The sequence below is a fragment of the Colossoma macropomum genome, unplaced genomic scaffold (assembly GCF_904425465.1).
Source record: "Colossoma macropomum unplaced genomic scaffold, Colossoma_macropomum, whole genome shotgun sequence".
Lineage (NCBI taxonomy): Eukaryota > Metazoa > Chordata > Actinopteri > Characiformes > Serrasalmidae > Colossoma > Colossoma macropomum.
The window spans coordinates 39,137,819-39,165,456 of NW_023494805.1; the positions used below are offsets into that span (position 1 = coordinate 39,137,819).

Below are 27,638 nucleotides of genomic sequence, written 5' to 3' on the forward strand. Positions count from 1 at the left end.
CGTAGGCAGGCTCACTGCGCGTGCGCACTGAGCTCGAGCCCTGTGGGGAAACAGTGTCAGTATTGTTTTCGCGTCCAGAGTTTAGGAGCCCGGAGCAGCAGGAGGAGGAGCAGCAACACTCCCCTGACAAATTCAACACTTTACTCTTCTTTTTCTCTCCTTTTCCCGACTCCGGAGCAGAGAGGACAGGAAAGAGGGTTTTTTTTGCTACAGGTTGTTGTTTCCAATGAGCCTCTCGTAGCCCCACCTGAGCCTGAGAGAGAGAGTGAGAGAGTGAGAGAGAGAGAGCAGCCATGCCTCTGGGGCTGAGGAGGAAGAAGAACAAGTCGCGGGAGAGCTCTCATCTGGTGGAGAATGAGGAGGTGGGCGGTGTGGGGAAGCCGGAGCTGAACGGCGGCGGGGTGGCTCCTCCGGCCTCAGCGCTCCGGCCCCGGCTGGTCTTCCACACGCAGCTCGCTCACGGCAGCGCCACCGGCCGGATAGAGGGATTCAGCAACGTCAAAGAGCTGTACGGCAAGATAGCAGAGGCCTTCACCATACAGCCCACTGAGGTAACCAGAGAGAGAGAGAGAGAGAGAGAGAGAGGGGGGATTAATGAAGGAGTAAACACAGTGAAATAATCCAAAAATGCTACATCTACCACAGAGAGAGGGAGAGAGAGAGAGAATTAATGAAGGAGTAAACACAATGAAATAATCCAAAAATGCTACATCTACCACAGAGAGAGAGAGAGAGAGAGGATTAATCAGAGTTAACACAGTAAAATAATCAATAAATCAACATACAGCCCACTGAGGTAACCAGAGAGAGAGAGGGGATTAATGAAGGAGTAAACACAGTGAAATCCAAAAATGCTACATCTACCACAGAGAGAGAGAGAGAGATAATTAATCAAACAATTAAACAATAATACAATCTGTCTGTCTGTCTGTCTGTTCATCTATCAATATGTCTGTCAGTCTGTCTATCTGTTTATTTGTCTATTTTTCTGTCTCTATCTATCTATCTGTCTATCTGTCTATCTATGTATCTGTCTGTCAGTCTCTCTGTCTGCCTGTCTATCTATGTATCTGTCTGTCTGTCTGTCTGTCTGCCTGTCTATCTATCTATCTATCTATCTGTCTGTCTATCTGTCTATTTATGTTTATTTATCTGTTTATGTATTTATTTCTCTCTCTCTAGCTCTCTCTCTTTCTTGAAATATAGAGTAAGACATCTCCCAAATAATGGGAACATTTGTATAAGTTATTATTATTATTATACTTTTCAATGGTCTCTCTCCATATATATATATATATATATATATATGTATGTGTATATATATATATATATATATTTATACACACACACACACACACATACATACATACATACATACATACAAAATCAATACAAATTGTGGCAGTAGTACTAAAAATTCTGGTACACTACAGAAAAACTATGTACAATAACTTTGTTGTCAAGTCTGGTTTGTCCTCCGTGTAGAATGTGTGAGTGGTGGTGATTCAGCAGGTGTGACTGACTGTTTTACATTTAAAATTCTGGTTTTGACTCCACTTGAAACAAAAAGGACAGTAATGGTGTTGCTTAATAAATAAGTTAGATTCCAGTAAAAACATGTTTTTTATCAGTGTATTGTCCTCCTCTGTGGGCCTCCAGGGACATAATATTCTATGGTCATGTACAGTGTAACATATATAGACCCTGTCGCTGCTGTAATGGATCAGAGTCTGTCCTAATGATGGTGTTTGATCCAGATGACGGTGTGTGCTCGGCAGGTGCGACGGCCAGTGAGGGGTTTTGTTTGAAAGCTAACACGTGAGCGTTCAGAGCGTTCAGAGCGTTCAGGGATCGGACGGAAGCCTCAGAACGCGCGTTAGACTTTGCGCTGCCCTTTGACTCGCTGTGGAAGTTAAAGACTAGAGAGCGGGATTAGCTTTCAGGGGTGCTTCCTAGAAACCAGTCTGACGAGTCGAGGCGCAGTGTGGACTGAGCCTGACGCTGGGCTGGGTGTGGGGTGCGGAGAGTAAGCTGGGCAGGTAACAGCATGACACACTACCTGCTGGTTATATATTAACAGGAAAACCATCGCAGAACAAGCAGCGCAGCTCTTTACCTGTGAAATTCTGTATGAGGCAATAAAGTCTGATCTCAGTTGAAAGAGATACTGTTGTGGTAACAAAACCTCATATCTCTGAAATGGTAGCTCCCATTTCCATCCATTCTCCAGTAGTTCTTACAGGGGAATTCCACCTTTGTTTATCATTTCTGCATAATTCAGTCATTAAAATGTAATCAGAGTCATTCAGAGTGGTTTGGTGTGAAACGCTCTGTTCTAGAGAAACTTACTGGGTCAGAATTGTTCACAGTGGTAGTGATAGGAACCAGACGTCCACCTCTAAAAGCTCCCTCACAGAAAGTTATTACATGAAATGGTTATGAATTCACTGCCCGAGACATTGTTTTACCATAGGTTTGAAAAGATTTGGCCAAAAATATCTTCTTTATTTTAACCCTCTGGTCATCTTGCAGGTCAAATTAACCTGTTTCAAAGTTTAAAAATAGGGGAAAATCTTTTTAAGCATTTTTGGAGCATGAAATCTTTTCTTATGGCTCATTTAGTGTGATTTGAATTAAAAGCGTCAGTTTGACCCGGAACAGACGTTTGTATTAATCGACATGCCCCAAAAGTCTAAATAAGAACATAAACAACTGTTGAAAGTCTAGCACAGAAAAAAAAAGTTTGAAAATGATTTTTTTCAATGAAAAGTGAGTGAATTATTATAATTTAACTTTGATTTGTAATGGGTGAAAAACTTAATTGCACTAAATATTGATTAAATTGGTAATAATTGAGCTAAAGATAATATTTATGGAAAGAAATGCATTTTTAACTGTTTTTCGGATGGTTAAACATGCATCAGGTCAATTTGACCAGGGAGCAATATTGCTGTTCTTTTCAACTGAACATATCAGGAGGGTTAAAATAAATATGACGTAAGGGTATATGTTTATGGTTGTCAGGCAAAATAGTCCCCAAAACATATTATTTCAGATTTATCACTATTTTACCTTCATCAATATTACATATAAAAACTCAGAACATGTAGGTTCACTGGTGGTTCTGGATAGTAAATAGAATGGCTATATTTGTGTTGTAGATATGGCGACGTCTGGTTCCTATCACCACCACTGTAAAGAAATCTGAGTCTGTAAGTTTCTCTAAACTGAACCATTTCACACCAAACCACTCAGAATGACTCTGTTTATGACTGAAGTCTATGGCAGGTTTTCAGATGGTTTCCCAGGCCCTGATTAAGCCCATTTTAAAGGCCAGATTAAGACGAGACCCAAAGCCATATTAGGCCATGATAGGTTTCCAGTGGTGAATAACAATTAGCACTATAGTTTAGCCCAAGACTAGGCTTAATCCAAGCCAGAGAAACTGGTCTGTATTGCTGGTTTTGATTCTTTTCTGTGCTGTCAGTGAGGTGATGTGCAGGGTTGAGGCTTTTCCATGTGATAATTGGTGGGTTTTGGGGGGTTTTGGTGGGCGTAGGGCAAACTCAGGCCCTCGGAGGAAGTCCCTCACGTCCTGTGCGATGGAACTGCCTGAAACTCGTGCTGATAAAGCTCACAGTTAGGATTCTCTGGGGATTTAGGGGGGGCTGCCCACACATTCATCCAGTCAGCGGCCACTGGACAGGTCTAACTGGACCATCTGTCAGTCCTGAGGGCTACAGATATACTGCTGCTCTAACGGAAGGATGGTTCGAAATGTGTGGGAGGTTTAGGTGACAGTTTTAGTGATGTGGGTGTTGGTCAAGTCAGTTTAAACAGCTTTTGGCCAGTAATTATAACTAATTTAAAATGAATGCATGTTGGAAAAAATCTTCATATGAAGATCCAAGTATATCTGTTTATAGCACCTCCTACATGGTCACTTTTTAAAGAAACCTCGTTCAGAGTGGTGATAGGAACCTCCACCTCTAAAAGCTCCCTCATAGAAAGTTACCACATGAAATAGTTATGAATATGCTGCCTCATGCCTGAGACACTGTTTTACGCTAGTTGCTTTTGGACTAAAACATTTTTTTTAATCCATTCATGGTGGAGGGGTATATGGAGGGTGTTGTGAGGCAAAATAGTCCCCAGTGAAAACTTATTTTGTCAGATTTTCCAATATTTTACCATCATCAACATTCCATATAAACTCAGAAGACTCGTGGAGGTTCACTGGTGGTTTTGGATAGTAAATAAAATGTCTATATTTGTGTTGTAGTCATGGTGACCCCTGGTTCCTATCACCACCACTGTAAGGAAATCTGAGCCTCTACAATCAACCATTTGATTGTATACGTTTTGGGGACTATTTTGCCTCACAACAAGCCACATGTACCCTTATGTCATATTCATTTTTAACCCTCCTGATATGTTCAGTTGTAAGGAACAGCAATAATGCTCCCTGGTCAAATTGACCTGATGCATGTTTAACCATCTGAAAAATAGTCAAAAATGTGTTTCACTTATAATAATTCACTCACTTTTCATTCAAAAAATCATTTTCAAACTTTTTTTTTCTGTGCTAGACTTTCAACATAGTTGTTTATGTTCTTATTTAGACTTTTGGGGCATGTCGATTAATACAAACGTCTGTTCCGGGTCAAACTGACGCTTTTAATTCAAATCACACTAAATGAGCCATAAGAAAAGGTTTCATGCTCCAAAAATGCTTAAAAATATTTTTCCCATATTTTTAAATTTTAAAACAGGTCAATTTGACCTGCAAGATGACCGGAGGGTTAAAATAAAGAAGATATTTTTGGCCAAAATCTTTTCAAACCTATGGTAAAACAATGTCTGAGGCAGTGAATTCATAACCATTTCATGTAGTAACTTTCTGTGAGGGAGCTTTTAGAGGTGGACGTCTGGTTCCTTTCACCACCACTGTGAACAATTCTCACTCTCTAGAACAGAGCGTTTCACACCAAACCACTCTGAATGACTCTGTTTACATCTCAGCAGTTGGATTATGCAGAAAAATATGTCAGGGGATTGTATAGGAATATTATATTTTTATTGTATAGTTACTGAAATAGACTTTAGGCCTAATCCTGTCAATGATATACTTTTAAATAATATACAGCCATGATAGACGATTTTGCTCTAAAACCTGAGATCAGCGTTTACTGATTATTTTGCCATAGCATGAATTTTCCTTCTAGATAAGGAAGATATGTTAAACAGCTGATACTATCAGTGTGTTTTAGTTCTGGGGAAGCACTGTTTAGTGATTCCTGTACTAACGTATACAGGCTAACGCAAAAAAGGTTTGAAGCACTCCTGGACAAATAACATGTTTTTTTATTTGATTTCCTAAATGAAAATAAGTTCTAAAATAAGTTCACACTTCTTCTAAAATGATGCATATTTTAATGTAGTTACTGTTTGTGTAACGTGTTGGTACATAAAACAATGTTTAATTATGGCACATTTTATGTTTTATATTTATACCTTTTTCCAGTATGTTAAATAGAAATTGTGAAGAAAATTGCATATTTCAAGAGAAATTCCAACAAATTTTCAAATTTCAGAATAATTAAATGGTTAAGATGTAAACAAAGTCATCCAGAGAGGTTTGGTATAAAATGCTCCAATCTAGAGAAACTTGTTGCATCTGAATTGTTCACACTGGTGGTGATAGGAACCAGACGTCTGAATAGTTCAATGCCTTTAACAGAAAGCTGTTACATTAAAAGTTTACAAATATGCTGCCTCACATCTGACATTGTTTTATGATCATTTTGAGATATGATTTTGGCCTAAAATGTATTTTTTTTAAATCCATTAAGGGCGTTGTGAGGAAAAATTGTCCTCAAAAAAGTTTGGAACTATATATTTGCATTGTAGACATCATGACTCCTGGTTCCTATTGTTGAATTCTGCGGAAATGTTTAAAAAGTGGTGGAATTGCCCTTTACACCGTATATACAAGGAAGTGTAAACTTATTTTCACTTGGAAAATCAACAAAATATGTAATTTGACTAAACTTTTGCATGTGACTGTGTACTGTTCAGCTGCCAAATCCTCATATAGCTGCAGCTTTTATATATGTTTATATATGTAGATATACAAACACACATACATCTAATGATTTGATTGAACAGATGGTCAGTGATATCAATCTTGCTACATGGAAACATATCAGTCATCTTTTGGAGTCATATTTTCATGAGGCTCGCTCCATTTTGAATAATGCAGCTATAAACCTTCTGTGGGTGAGTTCAGGTATGATTACACCACCTCGTCTCTTCGCCAAGTTCTGACCGTGGTGGCGTGAGAAGTGCCTCCGTGACTCCAGTGCTGCATTAACATGTACAGTCTAATGTAAAATTAATGGAACAAATAGGCTCACTTTGTCCACCGGTCTGGTATTGTTTTCCACAGTCAGCGCTGGAGCTTACTTCAGCCGTCTGACTGTACCGAACACCGGTAGAGCAATCTGACCTCACTACATTGGGCAAAGTCTGTTTATTACCATCATAGCTGAAACATAAAGGCACGCTTGCCTACGTGACTCCTGGATGCCGTGGTTGTCCATCACTGGGGGCCTGTTCATGCGGCTGGAGGGTCATTTGCTTACAGTTTGAATGCCGATTCTGCTTGCAGGAACTTTGTGAACAGAACAAGAGACGAAGCTGAACAATGATGGGAAAGTTTGAGTGCTGCGCTTAATAACACTTTATTAAAAAATTACCTCCAGGGCCTTCAGATTACAACATGTTATGACTCGGTTATGGAAATGTCATTGCAAGGAAAAGCCCAACACGTATGTGTTGATGCAGCTTCATTAATGGATTTTGCCAGTACGACATTTAGCTTTTATTATCAAGAGTGACTGCGAATCCCCCGTTGTCTGTTTAATTGTGCGTGTACAGAAATGTGCAGAAGTCAGAGACCACCTTTCATTTACTTCCAGTCAAAACAGCCATTAAGTACCAGTTATTTTCTGGGAGATATTTCTGAGATTAGGTATAAAACAATTCATAATTCAGGCCCAATCCCATTTCTTATTTTTACCCCTACCCCTTGTTTTTCGAATGTCACCTTGCCCCTTGGAACGAAACATTTTATGTCCATTTCATTGAAGTAACGTTTTACCGTACTGGCTGTAAATATGTCTCAGCGTGTGAAAACGCAGACTTTTAAGCTTTAGCCTAGAGACAGCTGCATTTCTCGCATCTCCGGCAGGAAACTTTTCTGTATTAAATTGAATAATTTCTTGTTAAATGTCTCTGAACATCCGCATTTTTATGAGGCTGACTTCAGCTTCTCATTCACCAGCATCCTGTTTGAATTTTCCCGTTCCACCTTAAATAATGTCTGAGGTGCCAGAGTGTAACTGCTGTCCCATTTAAGGTGGAATGGGAAAATTCGAACAGGACGCTGGTGAATGAGAAACTTCAGCTTCACGACTTTTTGCTGTCTGACAGTTTCTCACTGCAGATTAAACGTATCAGGAAACCGATACAAACAAGTCTGTCAGTTCATCTCTAAACTATCGATGTTCGTCTTGTAATTATCTTTCTTTTCTTTGCCGTTTCGTTAGCTACTAGCTAGCGAGATTGTTGTCTGTTGCTATGATGACCAGCAGTCTGCACACTGATCTTCAGGGTTAAATGGTGAATTAGCAGTTCTACATTAACTCCAGAGTTTAAGACCATTTATTGTTAAACTGTGTTGAACGATCAGCAGAGCTTTATTTTACTGTAAAGGAGGATTATTTTATTTTTACCTACAAATCTGATTCTGCTGTGGAGCCACAACAGGGCAGTAAAAGAGCCGCATATTGCCGACCGCTGGTGTAGGTCACCCATTTGCACCCATTTGTTGGGTTACTCTGGGTCGTTGAGGTGCAGAGTAGGTTTTACTGTTAAGGCAAGGTTTAAATGAATCTTTCAACCCTTTTACCCACAGCATAATTAACACAACCATCAGGGATTCCAGGAGTAATGAAGCAGCAGCTGAGTCACTGAATGTCCTCAAATGATAAGGGGAAAAGCTGCTTGTTGCCTTCGTCGTATTCATATACAGTGCTGGAGGCAAAAGCCAAAGCGTTAAATAATTTCCTTATATTTGCATTGTTGGTAAGCAACAGACATCAGGAGCACTGGCCTTAGGGCAGAGCTGCTGTGTTTGGAGAATGATGGTTATGAAGGTGTAGAACCTTTTGAGAGACATGATGGATCCTGGATTGTGTACTGAAAGGTGCACAGCTGCTGATAATTCAGACTGTGTCTTATTGGTGAGTGTAGGTGTATCTTGGGCTGGCTCTTGTTTTGTGTTTGAAGGCTGCTGAAGATCCAACAGAGGAGAGCCAGAGCCAGCGGAGAACATGGGCAGGTGGCAGGGTGGAAAAACTCGTCATGGAACAGTTAGCAGCTAGTAAGGGAATAATAATAATAAACAGTAAGTTTATTTATAGAGCACTTTTAATACAATTAGCAGCTTGAAGTGCTTTTACAGTGCAGTAGTATATTTAAAAAAGTAAAAGCAGAAACAAAAAAACAGTAAAACAGAAAATGCAGTCATATCAAATGAAGTTATGTTTATTTTCGCAGAGAAAATTTAACATATTGGGGGGGGGAAACATATAAGCAATACATTTCGGGAGAAAATATCAAAATATTTAACATTTTGTGAAAAAATAAAATATAAAATGTGGCCTGTGCAAAAGTTATGGCACATTTTATATTTTATTTTTTCTCAAAATGCTAAATTCAGCAAATAGACAGTATTTGTGTATTAAGATGTGCAGAAGTGAGTTCTCTGTAGAGGATGTGTTCACTTATATTCTCTTAGAAAATCAACAAAACATATTTGAGCATGGGTGCCAACATTTTTACACAGAACTATAAAATGTATTAAAATAAAATTTTAAATTAAAGCTAAATTTAAGAAATGTTTCTTAAACATAGTCGTGAAAGGATACGCTGGCCATGAAGAAGGACTTTAATGCTAAGTCTATCTCCCTTGAAGTATTGTACCTTTTTTACAAGTTATTGTACATACAGTTATTATAGTTTCTTGTGGTTTACATCTCAAAACCTTGTAACTTGACATCATTAACATTGTGTGAGTGGTTTATGTAGAAAGGATCAACATAAAGTGTTGATGACTCTGAATGAAATATAATTACATTAAAGTTCATTAAAGTTAGGTGTGTTTTTGCTTCTTTTATAAAGTAACCCTTTAAAAAATACAAGATTTTGTTATGGCAGCAGCAACAGTATCATAAACAAACACCTTAACAGCTTCTTAACAGTGAGGAACCTTTAGGGCCTTCTAGGCCTTCATAGAAGGTCTGGTAACTTTTTTAAAACACACACCTGCAATTTATAGTTCATTTATATTTAATTTATCATCATGCTTGTTGTATTTAAACTGAAAGTACTGTAGTATTCTTATTAAAACAAAAGGGTTAAATTGTCCAACTACCAAAAGGAACAGTGGCCAATTAGATTTTTTCAACAGTGATATCTAGATAGATGCAGCCAAGCAAGCTTTCCAATTGGTTAGGACTTCAGGAGCTGAACTGAAGGCCTGACGTGTCAGATTAACTACTGACATAATTAGGAAATGTGGAACAACCAATCACATTTTCCTTTGCAAGGAGTGGGACCAGTTTCATGAGTGACAAAAAACATCACTCTAGGCCTCAAGGAAGTTCTAGATACATCACTGACAGTTAATATGACAGTGGCAGTCTAACAATGTTTCAGTTAACTGTCAGAAACAGAAAACATTGGCAGCAGCTCTGAGCTCTTTTTGCTGAAAGAATCACTGGAAAACTGCTACATTCAAGGTTAAATATATGTTAACGTCCATTATAAGATTAAAATGAAACATATGGAATGTCTTCTTTAAAGCTTCAGATGTCAGTGTTTAGTTTAGAATGGCCAAAAATGTTCATATGCACCGGCATCAGCTTAGTGCTAACATACTATGAGAAGTCCCATAGGGGTGCTAGCATAAAAAGCATTATAAGTCTTTTTTGGCCTGTTTTTAGACAGAGTTCTAACATTTTCGGCCCAAACTGAAGACCCAGCTCTAATAGTCACGGTCTGCTCTTCACTATGTTTGACAAACACTGAACTACCATGAGCCTTTTGACCAGACACTTCTGAATGAACGTTACTGAATATCCAAAGCGCTGCTAGCTAATTTGTCCTCTTAACATTCCGAAGATTTTTGCCAATCTGATTGAATACATACTGATTGTAGATCAGACTGAGGTGTTTATTCTCACTCTACTCAACAATCTGATGGAAAACCTCTGTTTACATGCTCACTACAAGTAATCCGATCCAAACTTTCGCATGTGTGTAGAAAACCACTTAGTGTAGAAGTTACCATGACAACCAGCATCACGTGAGTCCAGTCAGAGTGAGATGAGCAGCAGTGAGCAGCGCTTGTGTTTTTAATTACTTTAAAATGATGTCAGACTCAGGAAAACGTCCTTCACATGTCCTTATTAAAGAAGGCCGAGAGGAAGACGTCGTGTTCTGAGACACATAAGCTGGACGTCCGTCCCACCGCCGTCTTTTAAAGATCAGAGCATAAACTTCGTCTCCTCTGCAGACCAGTTTCTGCTCCGCCATGTTGAACGGTATAAACTTTCACTATGACGTGACAAACATGATCAGAACATACTTAAACTTTCCGATAGGGAAAGTAATCAGATACAGACATTTACACGGATATTATTCTTCTATTTAACGGATTATTTACAGGATTACCCACCTCGATCAGTCAGATAGAAGCTGTATTCCGACTGGCCTCAATCAAACTAGTCTATTCAGACTGAGGTATTTACATGGACGTATTCTATTCCGATTGAGCTATTAGTCTGATTATTAACAGATTATTAGGCTGCATGTAAACATGGCTGCTGTGTATGTATTGGTTACTGTGTCTAATGGTGGGACAGTATATTGTAAATGGCCTCGTCTTTCACTGTTGTAAAGTCATGATGTGCTTTTGCTTATGCGGCGTCTCCTGTGAGATGAATGGTGTGTGATATTTCATTATAGTTACTCCACTTTCTGAGAGTGAATGAGGCCTCAGCCCTGCCGAGAATTAATTAGCACTGACGCGCGGAGCCACTGCTAAAAATATCACGCTCACCATGGCCACAGACAGCCTGAGCTTTAAATATAAAACCAAATATTCACCGTCCTCCGCACTCACAGATTTCACAGTGCGCGTTTAGCAGACAGTTTCAGAGTGACATGACTGGAGTGGATTTTTTTAGTTATTACTTCTTCATGATCAAACAGAAGAGGATGACTACATGTGGACATGACTGCGCCGGCTCATCCCTAACATGGAATTCTCTTTTATCTCAAAGACACGGGTTATTACGTAAAGCAGCTGATCAAAACACAAGCATGTACTTGATCTCATTCAACAGCTTCTTAAGCAGAGTGGAATGCGTTCAGACCCGTAAGACGCCGCAGGTTCAGCCACGCTCGGAACAGGTTTTTTAAGGTTAAACCATTAGTTTGGCAAAAAAGTCAAACACAGCCGTCAATCTTACCATAAATGCAGTCAGTCAGCCAAGACATGTTCGGTTGTTTGGTGTCTGAATTTTGATTCTTCCCTAGAGCTACAAGGCTAATCACACTTAAAGACGATAAAAATGGTTCTTGTAGGGTTCTTTAGTAAAGAAAATGGTTCTACATTGGACCATGAACACTCAAAGAACCCTTTTCATGATTACAGGGTTCTTTGCATCCTTGATTGATGGAGAATGTGCTGTAGAGGGTTCCATACAGAACCTTTTTGGAAAGGGTGCTATATAGCACCAAAAATGGTTCTTCTATTGTTACAAACTTGACATCGTTACAATAGAAGAACCCTTTTGGTGCTATACAGAACCATTTTCTTTACTAAAGAACCCTTGAAGAACCTTCTTTTTTAAGAGTGTAGCTAACAAGTAATGAAGGCTTACAGCTAAAAGACTTAGCTAACGTGCTAACAGACACTCTGACATACTATTATCTATAAAAATGGACAAAATTGTGTCACATTAGGGATTAATTCTGATATTGGAGTGTCTGTGAGAGTTAAGTGGAGATCTGGTTAACACAAGGAAAGGAAAAGCAACAACAAAAAGAAATGGACTTAGCTAAAATTAGCGCAGGGCTGTAGGTTTAGTTCTTAGGAAGCACTCAGGTTATAAAGCTAAAATCAAAAAACGTATTATTTTAAAAAAAGCCAAAAAGCTGGTAGGTTTTTGCGTTGTATGAGTAACGGAGGCTGCCTCAGGTGAGCTAATGAGCTAGCTCTGAAGCTAACTAGCACAGCACTGAATGAGGACTCCTCTTCTACATCTTCTCCTTAGTGGACGATGTGCCAACATGTTACTTTCTCAGAACAATATATATTCGTTGGGCCTCATTCTCCAATATCTTCCTTAGATTTTTTTCTTAAATGTGTTCTAAGGTCCTAAGAAAAGGTCTACGTCAGATTCCTGACGTGTTCGTAAAGCGCAGAACTGTTCTCACCTTTGTGCTCTTGAGTGTGTGTAGATTCTGTTCTTACCTAAGAACAAATCCCAGATAAGAAAACACTGCTGAATCTTTGTGAAAACTGCGTAAGTGGGTTCTTCTTAACCTCTTATTGACCAGGGTATATTTTGGTTTTTCCATCTGAATTTACATGACCAAATCGTAAGGGAAATTATTCAGTAACTGCATGAAACAAATGTAAATTTTTATTTTATTTATTTATTTTTGTAAAAAGCTCCCCTCAAATTAACAGAACATGTGTTTTATGAAACACATATTACTATATGCTTACAGTTTACTGCTGAAAGCCAAAAATCTCAGATGGTCTTTGTATTATTTTATAAAAGTAATTTTTACAGAGCAGATCACTGAAGAGACGCCATCTGTTTATAGTTTATAGCCCAGATTTGTGGAAAAAGAAAATGGTTTTATTATACGGGTTTAAAATTGCTTTACCATCTATTTGACTGAATTTTGAATGTAGCTTATGAAATATGAAAGTTATATATAAGAATATGACGAAGTGAACCACCTGTGGTCCCAAGGAGTTGAAAAGAATGGTTGGTGAATGAGGCCCATTGTTTCTGGACCTAGCCAACATCAGCTACAGTACTTAGCCTAGTTAGCAAAAAAGCAGCGCTAGCTCTGATTTCTCCGTTGTGTCTTTAACAGCGCGTCCTTGGCAACATGTTGACGTTAAAGCATTTCATAGTAGCAAAGAGTAATATAACGTAGGGGTGGGCGATATGGTAAAAGTATTATCACAATACTTTCATATTTTCATGATAAACGATATGCATCATGATTCGTTTTTCTGTGATTTGAGTTGGAACAGATAGAACAGAACTTGTAGTGCTACATATAAAAAATACTAAAATAATGACAACAATAATTATAATAATAAACCTACAACTACAATGATCATTCATAGATACATTCATAGATATATTTATAATTGTGTATATATTGTTCATATAGTTATATGTTTCATAGATACGTCATATTTATGCCTGTTACTGCACATTTGCACTGTCCATTTTGCACTATTGCTACTATTTGCACTTCTGGTAGATGCTAACTGCATTTCGTTGCCTTGTACTGAGCAATGTCAATAAAGTTGACTACTCTCTACTCTCCACTACATTTTTATTCAGAGTTTTACAAACTTCACTGCACTAAATCCACTTAAACAGGCCTAATTACACTCCCTTTGTAAGGAAACATGTAATGTTCTCTAAGTACTGACGATATCCACAATACGCTCAGAAAAGCGTACTGCGGCGTAATTTATCACAATAACGATAAAATATTGTCATATTGCCCACCCCGAGACAATGTGTGTGTGTGTGTATATGTGTGTATATATATATATATATACATACACAAATACAAGCAAAACTATCACATTTTACAGTTATAGAGAAACTCTTAATCACAGATTTCTTTACAGTGGTGGTGATGGGAACCATGGGTTACAATGACACGTGTAGGTTTTTTGTTTACAATCCAAAACCACCAATGAACCTACCAAATTATGTAGTGTTGATAGTAGTACAATAGTGGTAACACTGAAAAAATAAGTTTTCTTTGGGGACTATTTTGCCACACAGCACCCAGCATGTATTTCGACATGAAGAGATTAAAATTTAGCCCAAAGCTTATCTTAAAACTTCAATAAAACAATGTTTCAGCCATCAGGCCAGCATTTTCATAACATTTCATGTAGTAACTTTCTGCGAGGGAGCTTTTAGAGGTGGACGTCTGGTTCCTATCACCACCACTGTGAACGATTCCGACTAAGTTTCTCTAAAACAGAGCATTTTACACCAAACCACCATTTTAAAAATTGGCATGATTCCCTTTTTAAACTGAGTATTCGTGCACGTCCCTACGTCACAGAGCTAACAACAATAGTAGCAGTCATTTTGAAGCCTGAATTTTGTCTGTATTTTTGTCCATTTATATTTATAACAGTGTCTCATACAGTGTCAGAAACCACAATGAACAAGTCTACTTGAGATTACATAGCAACTCAAAATACTGATGCTAATTGGTGGGATATAAGCTTCCATTACTTGTTAGCTACATTAGCCTCATATGTCTTGTCAAAAAGAAGCAAACTTCAGACACAAAGCATGTCTTGGTTAAAGCACTACATTTAGGGTAAGAGTAGGAGAACATTGTGTTAAACTGTTAAAGTGTAAAACTATTGCTTTACCACATTTCCGCCTGGGTAATCATTGCTTATGTATTACTGCTGATGAGCATTTCTGGCTCTTGTAACTGGACTTAAACAGTCATTTTATAAGCCACTCAGTCAGTCATTTAAAAGAATGATTTAAAATGACTGACAAACAACAAACATATGCTGTCCTGCTGGAAGCCTTGTGGCACGAACTATGTCCGGATCAGCGTTTTAACCTGCTTAACTAGGTTAATCTTTAAAGCCCAAACTCACCATAAACACCGGCTTTGTTTTTCTTTCCCTGACTGATACTGAAGTCCGGCCGCTCTCGAGGCTCTGCCACGTCCATTCTTGCTTAATTAGTGTAGAGCGCAGTGGCCGTGCCCCAGAATAGTCCCCCGTTACCACAGAAACAAGCCGTCCTACCAAGCACTGTTACACTGATTTTTAGGCCTCTTTTCCTAAGGCCTGTTCCGTTTCCCTAGAAGTGCTTCAACAAGGCTGGTACATGCTGTCATACACTGGCATTGTTAGGACAAGATATTATTGGTCATCGTTGTTTTCATTTTCTTTTTCGAACTCTCGGTTCTTTGGAATCCATCATAATAACAATATTCATTTGTATAGCATAGCAATGCAGCTTAAGGTGCAAATACAAGTGTAAATGAAAAATCAATGAAAAGCAAAAACTATTTGAATGCTAAACAGAATAAAGTAAACAAAACTGTCAACTGTAGGAGCCTCAGATTTTTTTTGGTCGAACTGAAAGTCAGTTTTTTGGGCTCAATTTAGATCTTCAGGCCTCAAATGCAAAATCAACATTATACTGACGAAGGTATGATGACAACAGTGGATAATTCACTCACATCCTCACATTTGACATGTCCAAATTTCGGAAGGAAGCGTGTGCAATTACACATTTCCGCCAGAGAGGTCGCCAAATCACCAAATCTTACATTGTGTAACTTTAAAGAAATCAATAAGTACTTAGCACCACATTTTGCACAAGCTATAAGCGGTTTTAGGGTAATACAGAAATTCTCTGATACAGAAAGCATATTCTCTGATAAACTCAGGGACAATACACAAACTCGGGTGACTTGGAACTTGCCCGAGTTTACCATTCGTGTTTATGACTTTGTCAGCCATTTAAGTGCAACTTCCTCGAGGTTGACTCGGACATTCACAAGTTCAAGAGAACCGGCCAAATGCATTATTACTGTGGCAGTAGGAAGACATAGGGGAGGGAAATATGAACTAATATCATGACATTTTATACTATTCAGACAGTAACTGTGTCATGATATACATACTACAACTAAACTGGGGTGGTTCCCTCAAGGGTACCTCTCAGTACCTCTAGTCAGGGAACATAACTGTACGATAATCCATTAAAATGATATGTTCTAAGCTGTACTGACTCCACACACCCCGTCTCGTCTCCAGGCTTTTAATTTACTGTTCTGTTTTAAAACATTTGGTTATGAAAAGGTACAAATACGAACTTTTCACCTGGAAAAACTTATTTAAGGTTCACAATCAGACCTTAAACCCACTGTTGTACCTTTTGATGGAACATTTACATTGTTTATACCTTGATAAACAAAAAATGTACCTGCACACAACCTTTATTTCTAACAGTGTAGATCCTGACCGATATGAACATTCTGATACCGATACTGACTTTAGGGGGCTAAAAATTCAGATAAACAATATCAAGCCGTATAATCTTATATTAATATTTAATATTTTTGGTGCTTGTGTCAGTATTGACTGATATGATGGTCACTTCTCTATTGTCTCAAACAGCAGCAGAAACTCAACGTCTTAAATAACACATTGTAGCACTGGGGGCGGAGTTACCCAGAATACTTTTCACATTTTTGGATTCTGTTTATCTTATTTCATTAGTTCTCTTTATTTTAAAAATGTCCTATAACATGTTATTTTTATGCTAAAGGCTAGGTTAGGACGCGTCTTCACCATGATGGTGTTCTGTGTTCAGATTCACCAGTTCAGCCTGTGTTGCGGTCACATAGTCATGACCCATATTGAGTTGACCAGAGGCATAACTAAGGGTTTACCTTGTTATCAGGAGGTGGAATCCGGCCAGTGCCACACAAAAAAGAAGCTAATTATGAACAGTAGAATTGGCTGATAATTTGACAGTAATATAATTGGCCAATATATGAGTCTGGCCTTTATATCTAATAATGTATATTTACATAATAATGCATATGACAAATCAGGTTTACTGCTCTGCATCAGTACAGATAGACATTATATGCATTTTAAATTGCAACAGAAGAGTAAAAAAGGAAGCCTGCCTAACAGAACAGTAATCTGAATGAGAACATAAGTTTTGTAAATGTTTAAATTGTGTTTCATAGCTTGTGTTGAGGTATTTAGGCTCTCTGAGGTTAATCCGTCTAGGCGGCTATGACTGCATCCGTGTGAAGATGAGATCTATATCATGGGGTATCGTTCCACAAACCATGTTTTCATCCATTTGAGCAAATAACAAATGTGGCAAAAAAAAAAAAATGCAAATGAGGTTGCGTTTCCATCAGCTCTGTATGAGAGAGTGGAGCTCTCAGTGTCTTCACTTCAGAGTTTACTGAACATAATCTATTTCTGTTTGTAGTTTTGTTTATGGATGTAGGCTATTTTATATCACACGCTGATAGAACGCACTGGCAAACGTAACCTTCTTTTACTGTCTGATATCGCCAGCATGTTTTTTCTTTGACAAGATTGACCCAGTGATACCTGTTGCCTTCTGCCCTGTTTTGTAGCCACGGCTGAGCAACAACAGACACACTTATTCAGTCGAATGACTGTTTAAATTTTTACAGTATTTATTCAGTCAGAAAAAAGGTAGTATACATTTACATCAATTACATTTCTGTTCATTAAGGTACAAACAATGCAAATGTAGCCTAAAAGATAAAACAATGATCTTAAGGTCCAACTTTCAGAGGGAAAAACTATGTATTTATACCTTTTCATAACCTGATGTTTTAAAATAGAAAAAGAATATTAAAAGCCTGGACACACAACAAGGTGTGTGGAGTCAGTGCAACTTAGAAAATATCATTTCAATGGATTATGGTTCAGTTATGTTCCCTGACTAAAGGTATTTAAGACGTACCCTTGAGGGGACCACCCCAGTGACAGTTTAGTACCTTTAAATTGTTTGGCAAAAGTGGTTCCATCATAATTTAACGCATTTTATGTTATGTAAGTTTGAGGATTCTATTATAAATTGGCCGTTTTTGTCAAGTATTTTTTATTCAATATGCCAAAATACATACACTCTCCGAAAAAAAAAGGTACTAAACTGTCACTGGGGCAGTCCCCCTCTTGTCACTGGGGTGGAACCCTCAAGGGTTCATCTCAGTACCTTTAGTCAGGGAACATAACTGTACCATAATCCACTGAAATGATATGTTCTAAGCTGTACTGACTCCACACACCCCGTCTCGTCTCCAGGACTTTATTTTACTGTTCTGTTTTAAAACATTCGGTTATGAAAAGGTACAAATACGAACTTTTCACCTGGAAAAACTTATTTAAGGTTCACAATCAGACCTTAAACCCACTGTTGTACCTTTTGAGGAAACATTTACATTGTTTGTACCTTGATGAACGAAAAATATACCTGATATTTCCTGTATATCTCCCATCTGTAATGCACAGTATTGATCCCTATGGAGAAATGTGGGTTCTACAGTAGCAGTTAACACCAGACAGTATGTACACATGATAATTGCACATAATTACAAGTGTATTTCCACAGTTTGCCCTGGTCAACAGGCACGAATCCCATAATCGATTAGACCTGCGAGCTGAGCGTGTCCCGCAGAGACCGGAGCTTTACCCCATACGGCGCTCCCCTCTACGGGTGGTGTGTCAGCGCTAGGAAGCGAAGCTGCCCAGGAACATCCTGTGCACTTCAAAACGTGCCTGTGAGAGGCGGCATGATGTCAGCTGCATCCTTGGCAACGGCAGCGTGGGCGTCTGTGAATCCGCCCACAGATAGCAGCTTTTAGTGTCCTTAACAAGACTCGAGCAGGCAAAACCTGGCGCTTCATTCACTCTAACACCCCCCGCCCCCTTTCCAGAACCCCTGCCCATGCTCCCTCCTAATCCAGGCCTTTTTATACGCACTGGTTACCAAGGGCAACATGCCTCGGTGTGAGTGCGTGTCACAGCTGATGTGTGTCCAGCACACAGACGGCTAGAGAACAGGCCAGGATTTGTTGGAGCACCTGGCAATCCGAAGGTCACTCTAGTTAATTGATACAAGCCAATATAGCTTTTCTTCCTTTTTATGACCACAAATTCCAGTCTTGCGCTCCGTTCAAAGGTCTGGCTGAGTGTGTCGTCAAGACCTTTTTATCAACGAATGAGTACAACGTAAGATCGGCTGCTGGAAATGAGCCAAATTAGCATTTGAAACGCAGCTCGCTTTGTTCTCGCTTGCCGCGCTGTTGTATTCCAAGGCCATTATGCTAAACTCTCTCTCAGCTAGAACGTTCTTTCCCTGGCTCTCGCCAGCACAGTCCCTCAGTGGTTGCTCTTAAATCTGGCAACAAATATCTCAGGTTGCCAGGCATCGTATTTCCCGTCTTTGCTGCCAGGGGTCACACTGAAAGAAGGGATGCCAGATTTGAGGGCGATTGGAACCAGCGATATGGTCACTCTATCGGTGCATATGGTTGCTGGGTCCAAGGTGTGGACATCTAGCCGTCTGCCATGTAGCGGTTAAGAAACCCGTCAGACTGACCAGACATATCAGATTTCAGTTTAAAGGAGCAGCCACTGGAATCTGTTCAAGTATTCATGTTTCTTGATATTACTCAATAGGTCACTCTATTATTAAGGCCTGGGATAAATCAGTATTGTGCAATGTGCGTGCATGGGAGTTTCATCATAACGTTCCTGAGGCTGTTACCCACCATTTCAACTGGGTAGGCTTTGCTCAACTCATTCCCCACTGCTCAGGGATTAACCCATTTCCTTGATTAAACCGATGGCTTTTCTTCTCCATAATTCACACCAAATTGACTTTCATTTGGTAACTAATGCGTGGAAGGTAGAGACCTTGCATTTCGTCAACATGGCATATTAACCATTAAGCATTTTATACTGTACACTGTTAGAAATAAAGGTTGGGTGCAGGTACATCACCATACAAACCATGTCAATGTTCCCTCAAAGGTACAACAGTGGGTTTAAGGTCTGATTGTGAACCTTAAATAAGTTTTTCCAGGTGAAAAGTTTGTATTTGTATCTTTTCATAACCGAATGTTTTAAAACAGAACAGTAAAATAAAAGCCTGGAGTCGAGACGGGGTGTGTGGAGTCAGTACAGCTTAGAACATATCATTTTAATGGATTATGGTTCAGTTATGTTCCCTGACTAAAGGTACTGAGATGAACCCTTGAGGGAACCACCCCAGTGACGAGAGGGGTCCTGCCCCAGTGACAGTTTACTACCTTTTTTTTCGGAGAGTGTTTCTGTTTGCACTGTGAAACATTTACCCTTCCTATCTTTCCTGGCAGATTTTATTTTGCACCCTCAACACTCACAAAATTGATATGGAGAAGCTGCTCGGAGGGCAGATCGGCCTGGAGGACTTCATCTTCGCTCACATTAAAGGGATCAAAAAGGAAGTGGAGGTGTTCAAGGCTGAGGACGCGCTGGGCCTCACCATCACAGACAACGGGGCCGGATATGCCTTCATAAAGGTAGGAGGCAACAGTCCTGAGGAGAAAAAACTCTGTCAAAGCGTCATCTGAAGGCACCAAAGTGAATGGATCTCATAATCAGTTTGCTTTTTGACATGAAGCTGAATCTGATTTGTAATGTTTAGAGCACATGTGTCAGGCTCCAGTCCTCACGGGCCAAAACTCTGCAGACTCCAGCCTCATTAAACACAACTGATTCAGCTCATCAGCTAATTATCAAGGCCTTCATGAACTGAATTCAGAGCATTAGACGAGTAGACGAGGGTAAACACTAATCTCTGCAGTACTTTGGCCCGGAACGTCCCCAGTTTGACACGCCTGGTTTAGAGAAACATATTGTTGCTGTCAGAACTAAAGCTCATATCTACACAATGGCTGCTTTACAGGAGAAGGAAAAGATGTAACATTCAATGACATTTTGCTCTAAATCATTTTCAACCTTTTCTTTTGGTGTGTTCATCATGAGCTGCTGGCATTTACAAATTATTTTTTAAAAAGATTTTCAGACAGCGACGATCTGCAACCCCTGTATAATAATTACATACCCAGTTGATGATGAATGAAGACAGTCTGTTCTGTCATCTGGAATAAATATGGATGTGACTTGCTGTTCTGTTGAGAAGCGAGGAAAAGGGTGCCATCTTGTGTTGATGAGGCCTCGAATTTTGACTACACCTCAGTGTAGTCTGCTGTAGCTTTACATGACTGGAGCAGGTTTAGTTTTGCTCATCATGATTCAGATTCATGGTCTGGTTTATTTTTGAAAAAATATTCTAGTTTATATAAATTGATAACAGATTTCTCGATTATGCATCTCCCGACAAAGCATAATTTTGAAAAATCTTAGACTTGAATCCCCTCTAAAATCTTTTCAGAAGCTCCAGTGAGGATTTAAATATTGCAGACTGTTCATAAAAAGGTATTTTTAGATGTTTTATTGAATATTTGAACAATTCTGGGAATTCTTTCACAAAAGAAAGAAGTTGATTAAAGGATAAACTGATAAAATCAACTAAATGAGAATTAATAGACTAGTTTATTTACATATTTACTTCTTTGAGATTTGATCTCCACTTTGAAATCTGATGAATTCTGAATGTAATTTCTTTATAATGTAAATCTGGATGTTATACAGCTTTTAGAATCTTCCTCGTGTCCTCTTGTTTCACATTGTGGTAGCGGAACCCATCAAAACGACCCTGTTTTATTTATGTGAATGACTTGATTTCGCATAGGTGGTCCTAATCTGAAAAGCTGTCTCCATGTTTTATGAGTGACCCCACTCCATGTCTGTGTTTGTGTAGCGTATAAAGGAGGGCAGTGTGGTGGACGGTGTGAAGGTGATCTGTGTGGGAGACCACATCGAGTGCATTAACGGGAAGAACATTGTGGGAACGCGGCATTACGAAGTGGCCCGAATGCTGAAGGATCTGCCCAAAGATCAGTCCTTCACCCTCAAACTGATCGAGCCCATGAAAGCCTTTGGTGAGTCTTTCTCCAAAACTTCATCGTCTGCGTAACTGCTGGGACTAGCAGGAGTTAAACGTCAGCAAAACATGATTTTTAGAAATTTATCATCATCTTAATCAGTAGGAAACAAACTAAACACAGCTTTCAGGCATAGAGGTCTTGATTTGACTGAAACTGTATTTTGATTTGGAGTTATATACTGAGATATTAACTCAAACTATAACTCTGACCTGGCTGCAATGTCTGAAACATTGGCCCAATCACTGAGCCCTTACCCCACCATTTAGCCATTCACGTCTAGGGGTAGGGTGTCCTGATTCTTGTTGAGATAGAGGGGTAGGGCGAAGTGTTAGCGCTACATGGCCCTCCAAACAGAGGTTTATCAGAGACTCCAAACAGAGTTATGAGGAAAAAAATAAGAAAAACCGGCAAGGTGGCTGAGCAAGAGACCAAAAAACACACAAATGTGAGAATTTTCTCTGTAAAAAATAACAATAACCTCTGTATTATCTCAGTTTAATTTCGTTTCAGTGTATGGTCATTTTCTTTATAACATCACAATTAGTAGCTGATGTCTCGGTAGCTAGCTAAATTTCCCGTTCCACCTTAAATGGTTACATTCTGGCACCTCAGGTGTCACAACTGCTGCACCATTTAAGGTGGAATAGAAAAATTCAAACAAGAAGCTGGAGAATATCTGACTTCAGCTTCATATCACTGAAGAATTAGGGGTGGGTGATAATAAATAATTGCCCCCCTCTTTGAAGGCATATGATGCCCTAAATGTAACTAAAGCCCAGCAGTGAGGAGCTGAACTTTACCCTCCTCTGCTGTCACTGCAGACTGGCAGGGTCACCTACAGAGCAGCGCTAGTAGCTGTTAATGAAGTAATGCTCTTTTTATTTGAGGGTCCCGTTTCATAGAGGAAGATTTCAACAACTACCCCTTGTAACTCAGTTCCAAGGGGCAAGATGACACTCGAAAACAAGGGGTAGTGGTAAAAATAAGAAATGAAGTTGGGCCATTGTTTTGGGTATTTTTATAATTTCAGGTTTTCTTGTAATTTGTTCCATAACTTTCTTAGAGCGTTTTGATCTCAAACAGCACTGGTTTAATTGCAGATATGCTGGAGCCAAGGTCAAAAGGAGGCAAACCTGGAGGAGAAAACAAGATTGGCACTGGCAGAGGGACTCTCAGACTACGCTCCAAAGGCCCAGCAACCGTGGAGGAAGTGGTGAGAACATTTACCATTATTACGCAAGTAATGATATCGCTTGGTCAGTGCAGTATGAGTTGGCAATTTGTTTGACTGTTTCCGTATGGAACGCTCTCTTTCACAGCCCACAGAGTTTGAAGAGAAGGCAGTGAAGAAAGTGGATGACCTGCTCGAGAGTTATATGGGCATCCGTGACACAGAATTAGGTGAGTGGATGTATAAACGTAAAACGTTAAACATTCCCTCATGTTCCCTGTTAACCGAGGTTTAGTCATTCAAACTAGTAGGCTTGTTCTTGCCAACCAAGATATCCTGCTTCATGAGAAGCTTCATCAGAAACTGACCAATGATGAAAGGAGGGCTGATAAATCGTGCAGCAACAGATGGTCTACAGCAGGGGTTCCCAATCCTGTCCGTAAAGGGCCGGCTGGGATGCAACTAAGCAGGAACGCGGCTGATTCTACTTGCTTAATCAGTTGGTCAGACAATTGAGAAGTTAAATGAGGTTCACACCTGCTTAGTTGGAATGAAAACCTGTGGCCACACAACCCTCTGTGGATAAGACTGGGCACCCTTCCTGTAGACACTTTCGTGGCTTGTATTAAGGCTGGCTTTACACGGTGAAACTTTCATGCAAGTAGTTGCATGCAACATAATTTTCCTGCAACTTGACAAAGTTTTTTTTTCTAAACTGCATATAACAGATTTTTTCAGTTGTCACTGCTGTCCTGTTCTGTCTGTCTTTTATCTAGCTGTTATTCTTCTCTATATACTTAATTTTTGATCCACTTTCTGTATTGTAAGCCTTTGAAAATTACTTTGAGACGTTACTTTTGTACTTGACCTTATTAGGGGGCATCGAGAGGAGAACCTACATAGATCATAATAACAGAAGGCTCAAGAAGTAATAAAAGGTTGCTCAAGCAGCCGTTTTAACAGCTCTTAGCATTAGCTAGCTAGTTAAACCTGCTAGTCAGAGAATCATTAGCTTCCTGTTTGTTGTCATGGCTCAGGAAACTGAAGTGAAAACGCACCAACTTTACATGAAGTCCATAAGGATCTCATTTTCAGCTGTCCAATAAAACATCATCTGCTCCATTTTCTTGATGATCAAAAGATGTTCTATGTTATTATGTGATGTCATCAGCATTTTGATTAGCTGTTTTATGAAACTTGTTCCACGAAGTTAAGATGCTTGCAAGTGTTTCTAATCAGTGTTGGGACGCTTTACATTCTGCAACTCAGGGGCAGTTTTAAGAGTAAAGTTGCACGCAAGTTTCACCGTGTAAAACCAGCCCTAACATTTACTATGGAAGAGTTGGAGCTACAATTTCACTGTATTGATCCTCAACATATCACAGCTCTTGAAACAAAAGTGAAAATCTAAGGCACTCATGACCCTCGTGACTCTCCCTGATGAAGGCTCACGCCAAAATGCGTCGAGATATTTCTTTTGTCCATAGCCACGTTATAATAAAGGCCTTTTAACTCAGAGTGCCATGAATTTGGACATTTTTCTCAAGTTTTTGAACCCCAGGTCAGATTATCAATAGCACATCGCTGTTGTCGGGAGAAAACCGCGCATCTCCATTTTTCAATTTTTGACATAATTTGAAAATGCCTGTTGTTCTTTACATTGTGTGTAAATTTTATGAATGGACTGAAAGAAACGACCCAAAATGACTTGGAAAAAAGTCTGGTTCCATTGACTTACATTAAAAGTCAAGTAGATTTTTTCCATCTCCTGTAAAGTTACCATTTTGGAGATACGAGGTTTTCTTCCGACAACAGCGAAATGTTTATTTCCTAAAGCAGCGCACTCTACGTTTGTATTCTTCTGAATAACTCACAACTCCATTTCTCTCCCACAGCGGCAACAATGGTGGAGGTCGGTCGGGACAAGGTGAACCCGGACGAGTTCGCTATGGCTCTAGACGAAGCTCTCGGAGACTTCGCCTTCCCAGACGAGTTTGTGTTCGACGTGTGGGGAGCTATTGGCGACGCCAAGCAGGGACGGTTTTAATCTCACTCCCCCACTTCCCATGCTCAGCGAAGCCTTTGGGATACTGTATAGAGAACAGCAGGCAGTATGTAGAAGGGAGTGATGCTGATTTCCTACCACTGTGATCTGACGGCACATATACTATAGCTCACTCAAAGTGTACTTATTTTCTTAGGCATCACAAACTTGTTAAGGCATATACTTTTCTGTAGAGCGGAGAAGCAAACCCCAGTGATTTTAACACGGCCCTCATATCCTGGCATATTCTGAGGATTTTTAAATTACACTAAGAATAATTCTAGCTTTTGTGCTTCAATTCGCTGATTTCCTTCTAAGCATGACGTATCATGAATGTGCCTTTCAGGCTGATTCACTAATGTTTGTTCAAAATCGGTAACAAGGTCAGTAAGCGGTCACTGTGTACGAATAATAAAATGTTTTGTAGGATAGTGATTTTTTTTTTTTAAAACAAGCTGCAAAGGAGTCACTGAGGCCTAAATGAGGGGAAACTCTGAATATAAGTGAATTCCATGTGTGACCTGGGCGACAGTCACAAGAATCAACCCTGTTAAATGTACGCACCACCACCACCTACCGTGTTTTATTAACCATGTGCTAGAAATGGCTTCTTTTACTGCACTTGTGTTGACCTTACAAATTTGTTCCAATGAAGGATTGTAGGAGTTTTAGCCTCAGGTCTAGACTTCAGTCTGCTGTTATCTGTTTTATACAATAACTAAAATATATAGCTTATCTTTGAAACGTGATGGTTAACTTTAGACGAGGGTGATCTCTGACACATTCCTACGAGAATATTTTGTACATGAATATACGATAATTGTCATTTTATAGATGGATAGATATATTTTCAGCCTTTTAATTTATTTGTTTAATAAAATTCTTGTTTTACACAGAATGGTTCAAGACACTGGACTAGGACTATTTTCAATATCTGATATGTTTTATAATGAAATTTCAGCTTGGGAAGCTAGAGTTTTGTCTCAATATTAAACTTCTGATGTAGTGCCATCTTATTGCGAAGGTAGCTTTGGAAAATCTCACTGCGGTGGCTCAAAGCTGGCTGGTTTTTGTCCATCAGGGAGGAAATGAAAATGCAAATATTAACAGAAAGCTTTTAATTGACGCGAGAGTCACTGGCTCTGAGCTAGTGTGCCACCTGCTGGACAAAAAAAAAACCCTCTATTGGGCTGCTCTTTTTATAATGGCTGTAGTGTCACTCCATAAGGGATGTTTGTGATAGAGATTTACTGTATGTTTGTATGTATGCCTACACAGATGTATTGTCTTATTTTGTATGAACAATACCTTATTGTGCTCAAATACAGGTACTCAGTTAAGCAGCGTGGGACTACTTTCATCAAACCCTGGAAAAGATACAGTGTCAGTTGTCTCCTATTTTATTAAGCAAACGTTTGAATAGTCACTCACTGTGATGAATAAACTACTATGATCCTTGTAGTCCTTTATGAAGTAGTATTGTTTCACTGAGGCGACAGTAGGTGGTGATATTTATTGTTATTGTGATAAACTGTCACATCACAATATGCTTTTCTCAATGTTGTATTGCACTAATACAGTACTTCCATTATAGAGCCTAATTAGCCCTGTTTAACTGGATTCAAAACAGTCAGAACAAAACCTCATATCTCCAAAATGGTAACTTTACAGGAGAAGGAAAAAACCTACTCTACTTTTAATGTAAGTCAATGAAACCAGACTTCTTTCCAAGTCAATTTCGGCCGTTTCTTTTGGTCCAATCATCATAAAATGTACACACAATGTAAATGTATTTTCAAATTATATCAAAACTGAAAAACAACAAAAATGGAGATAAGGTTTTGTTCTGAGAGCAGTGATATGATCAATATAATTAATTTTTACATGACCATTTTCCAACCTCTCTTTATCCCTTAGAATAGGCTGTTTTTGTTACTGTGCCTTTAATGCTGCTATATTTAAATCAGCTCTTTTCTGATTGTCCTGTATTGTGCAGTTTAGTTTCCATATATGCACTGTACTGAGTGAGGAGTGAACGGTATATTTTGAAACTTTAACAATGATAATACATTATTCTTATTTCAAAGAAGTTGATTGTCCATGATATGGGCCCTTCAGTGTGGTACTATTGGTTCTTTTTTGCCTGTTCCAACTTATCAAAATCCGATAAATATTGGCTTTTGTGAAAACGTTGAAGTATTGTGCTTAGATTTTCGCCATATTGCCCATATTCACTAGGCAACATCGTAGTCTTCCCTCTAAATCAAAATATTGCTGTTGTCGGAACAAAACCTTGTATCTCCAATGATAACATTACAGGAGAAGCAAAAAATATACTTTACTTTTAACGTAAGTCAATGTGATCAGACTTTTTTTTCCAGTCTTTTTTGGGCTGCTTCTTTTGGTTCATTCATCAAATTC

At 39.1% G+C, this 27,638-nt stretch overlaps 1 protein-coding gene across 1 annotated transcript; it reads left to right on the forward strand.

Annotated features, from left to right (window-relative positions):
- The first annotated feature begins 18 nt into the window (after nucleotides 1-18).
- On the forward strand, nucleotides 19-26,686 carry gipc2 (GIPC PDZ domain containing family, member 2). Its single transcript, XM_036596526.1, has 6 exons — nucleotides 19-551; nucleotides 20,326-20,511; nucleotides 21,816-21,996; nucleotides 23,103-23,215; nucleotides 23,322-23,403; nucleotides 25,069-26,686. Exons 1-6 carry the CDS (start codon nucleotides 294-296, stop codon nucleotides 25,218-25,220), a joined length of 972 nt encoding a protein of 323 aa, XP_036452419.1. The 5' UTR covers nucleotides 19-293; the 3' UTR covers nucleotides 25,221-26,686.
- The last annotated feature ends 952 nt before the right edge of the window (nucleotides 26,687-27,638 follow it).

Bases quoted from the DNA above. Each gene is read 5' to 3' on its own strand.
- gipc2 (XM_036596526.1), top strand. From the start codon at position 294: ATGCCTCTGGGGCTGAGGAGGAAGAAGAACAAGTCGCGGGAGAGCTCT. The intron at 20,512-21,815 runs GTAGGAGGCAAC...GTGTTTGTGTAG, and splicing joins CCGGATATGCCTTCATAAAG to CGTATAAAGGAGGGCAGTGT. The intron at 21,997-23,102 runs GTGAGTCTTTCT...GTTTAATTGCAG, and splicing joins CGAGCCCATGAAAGCCTTTG to ATATGCTGGAGCCAAGGTCA.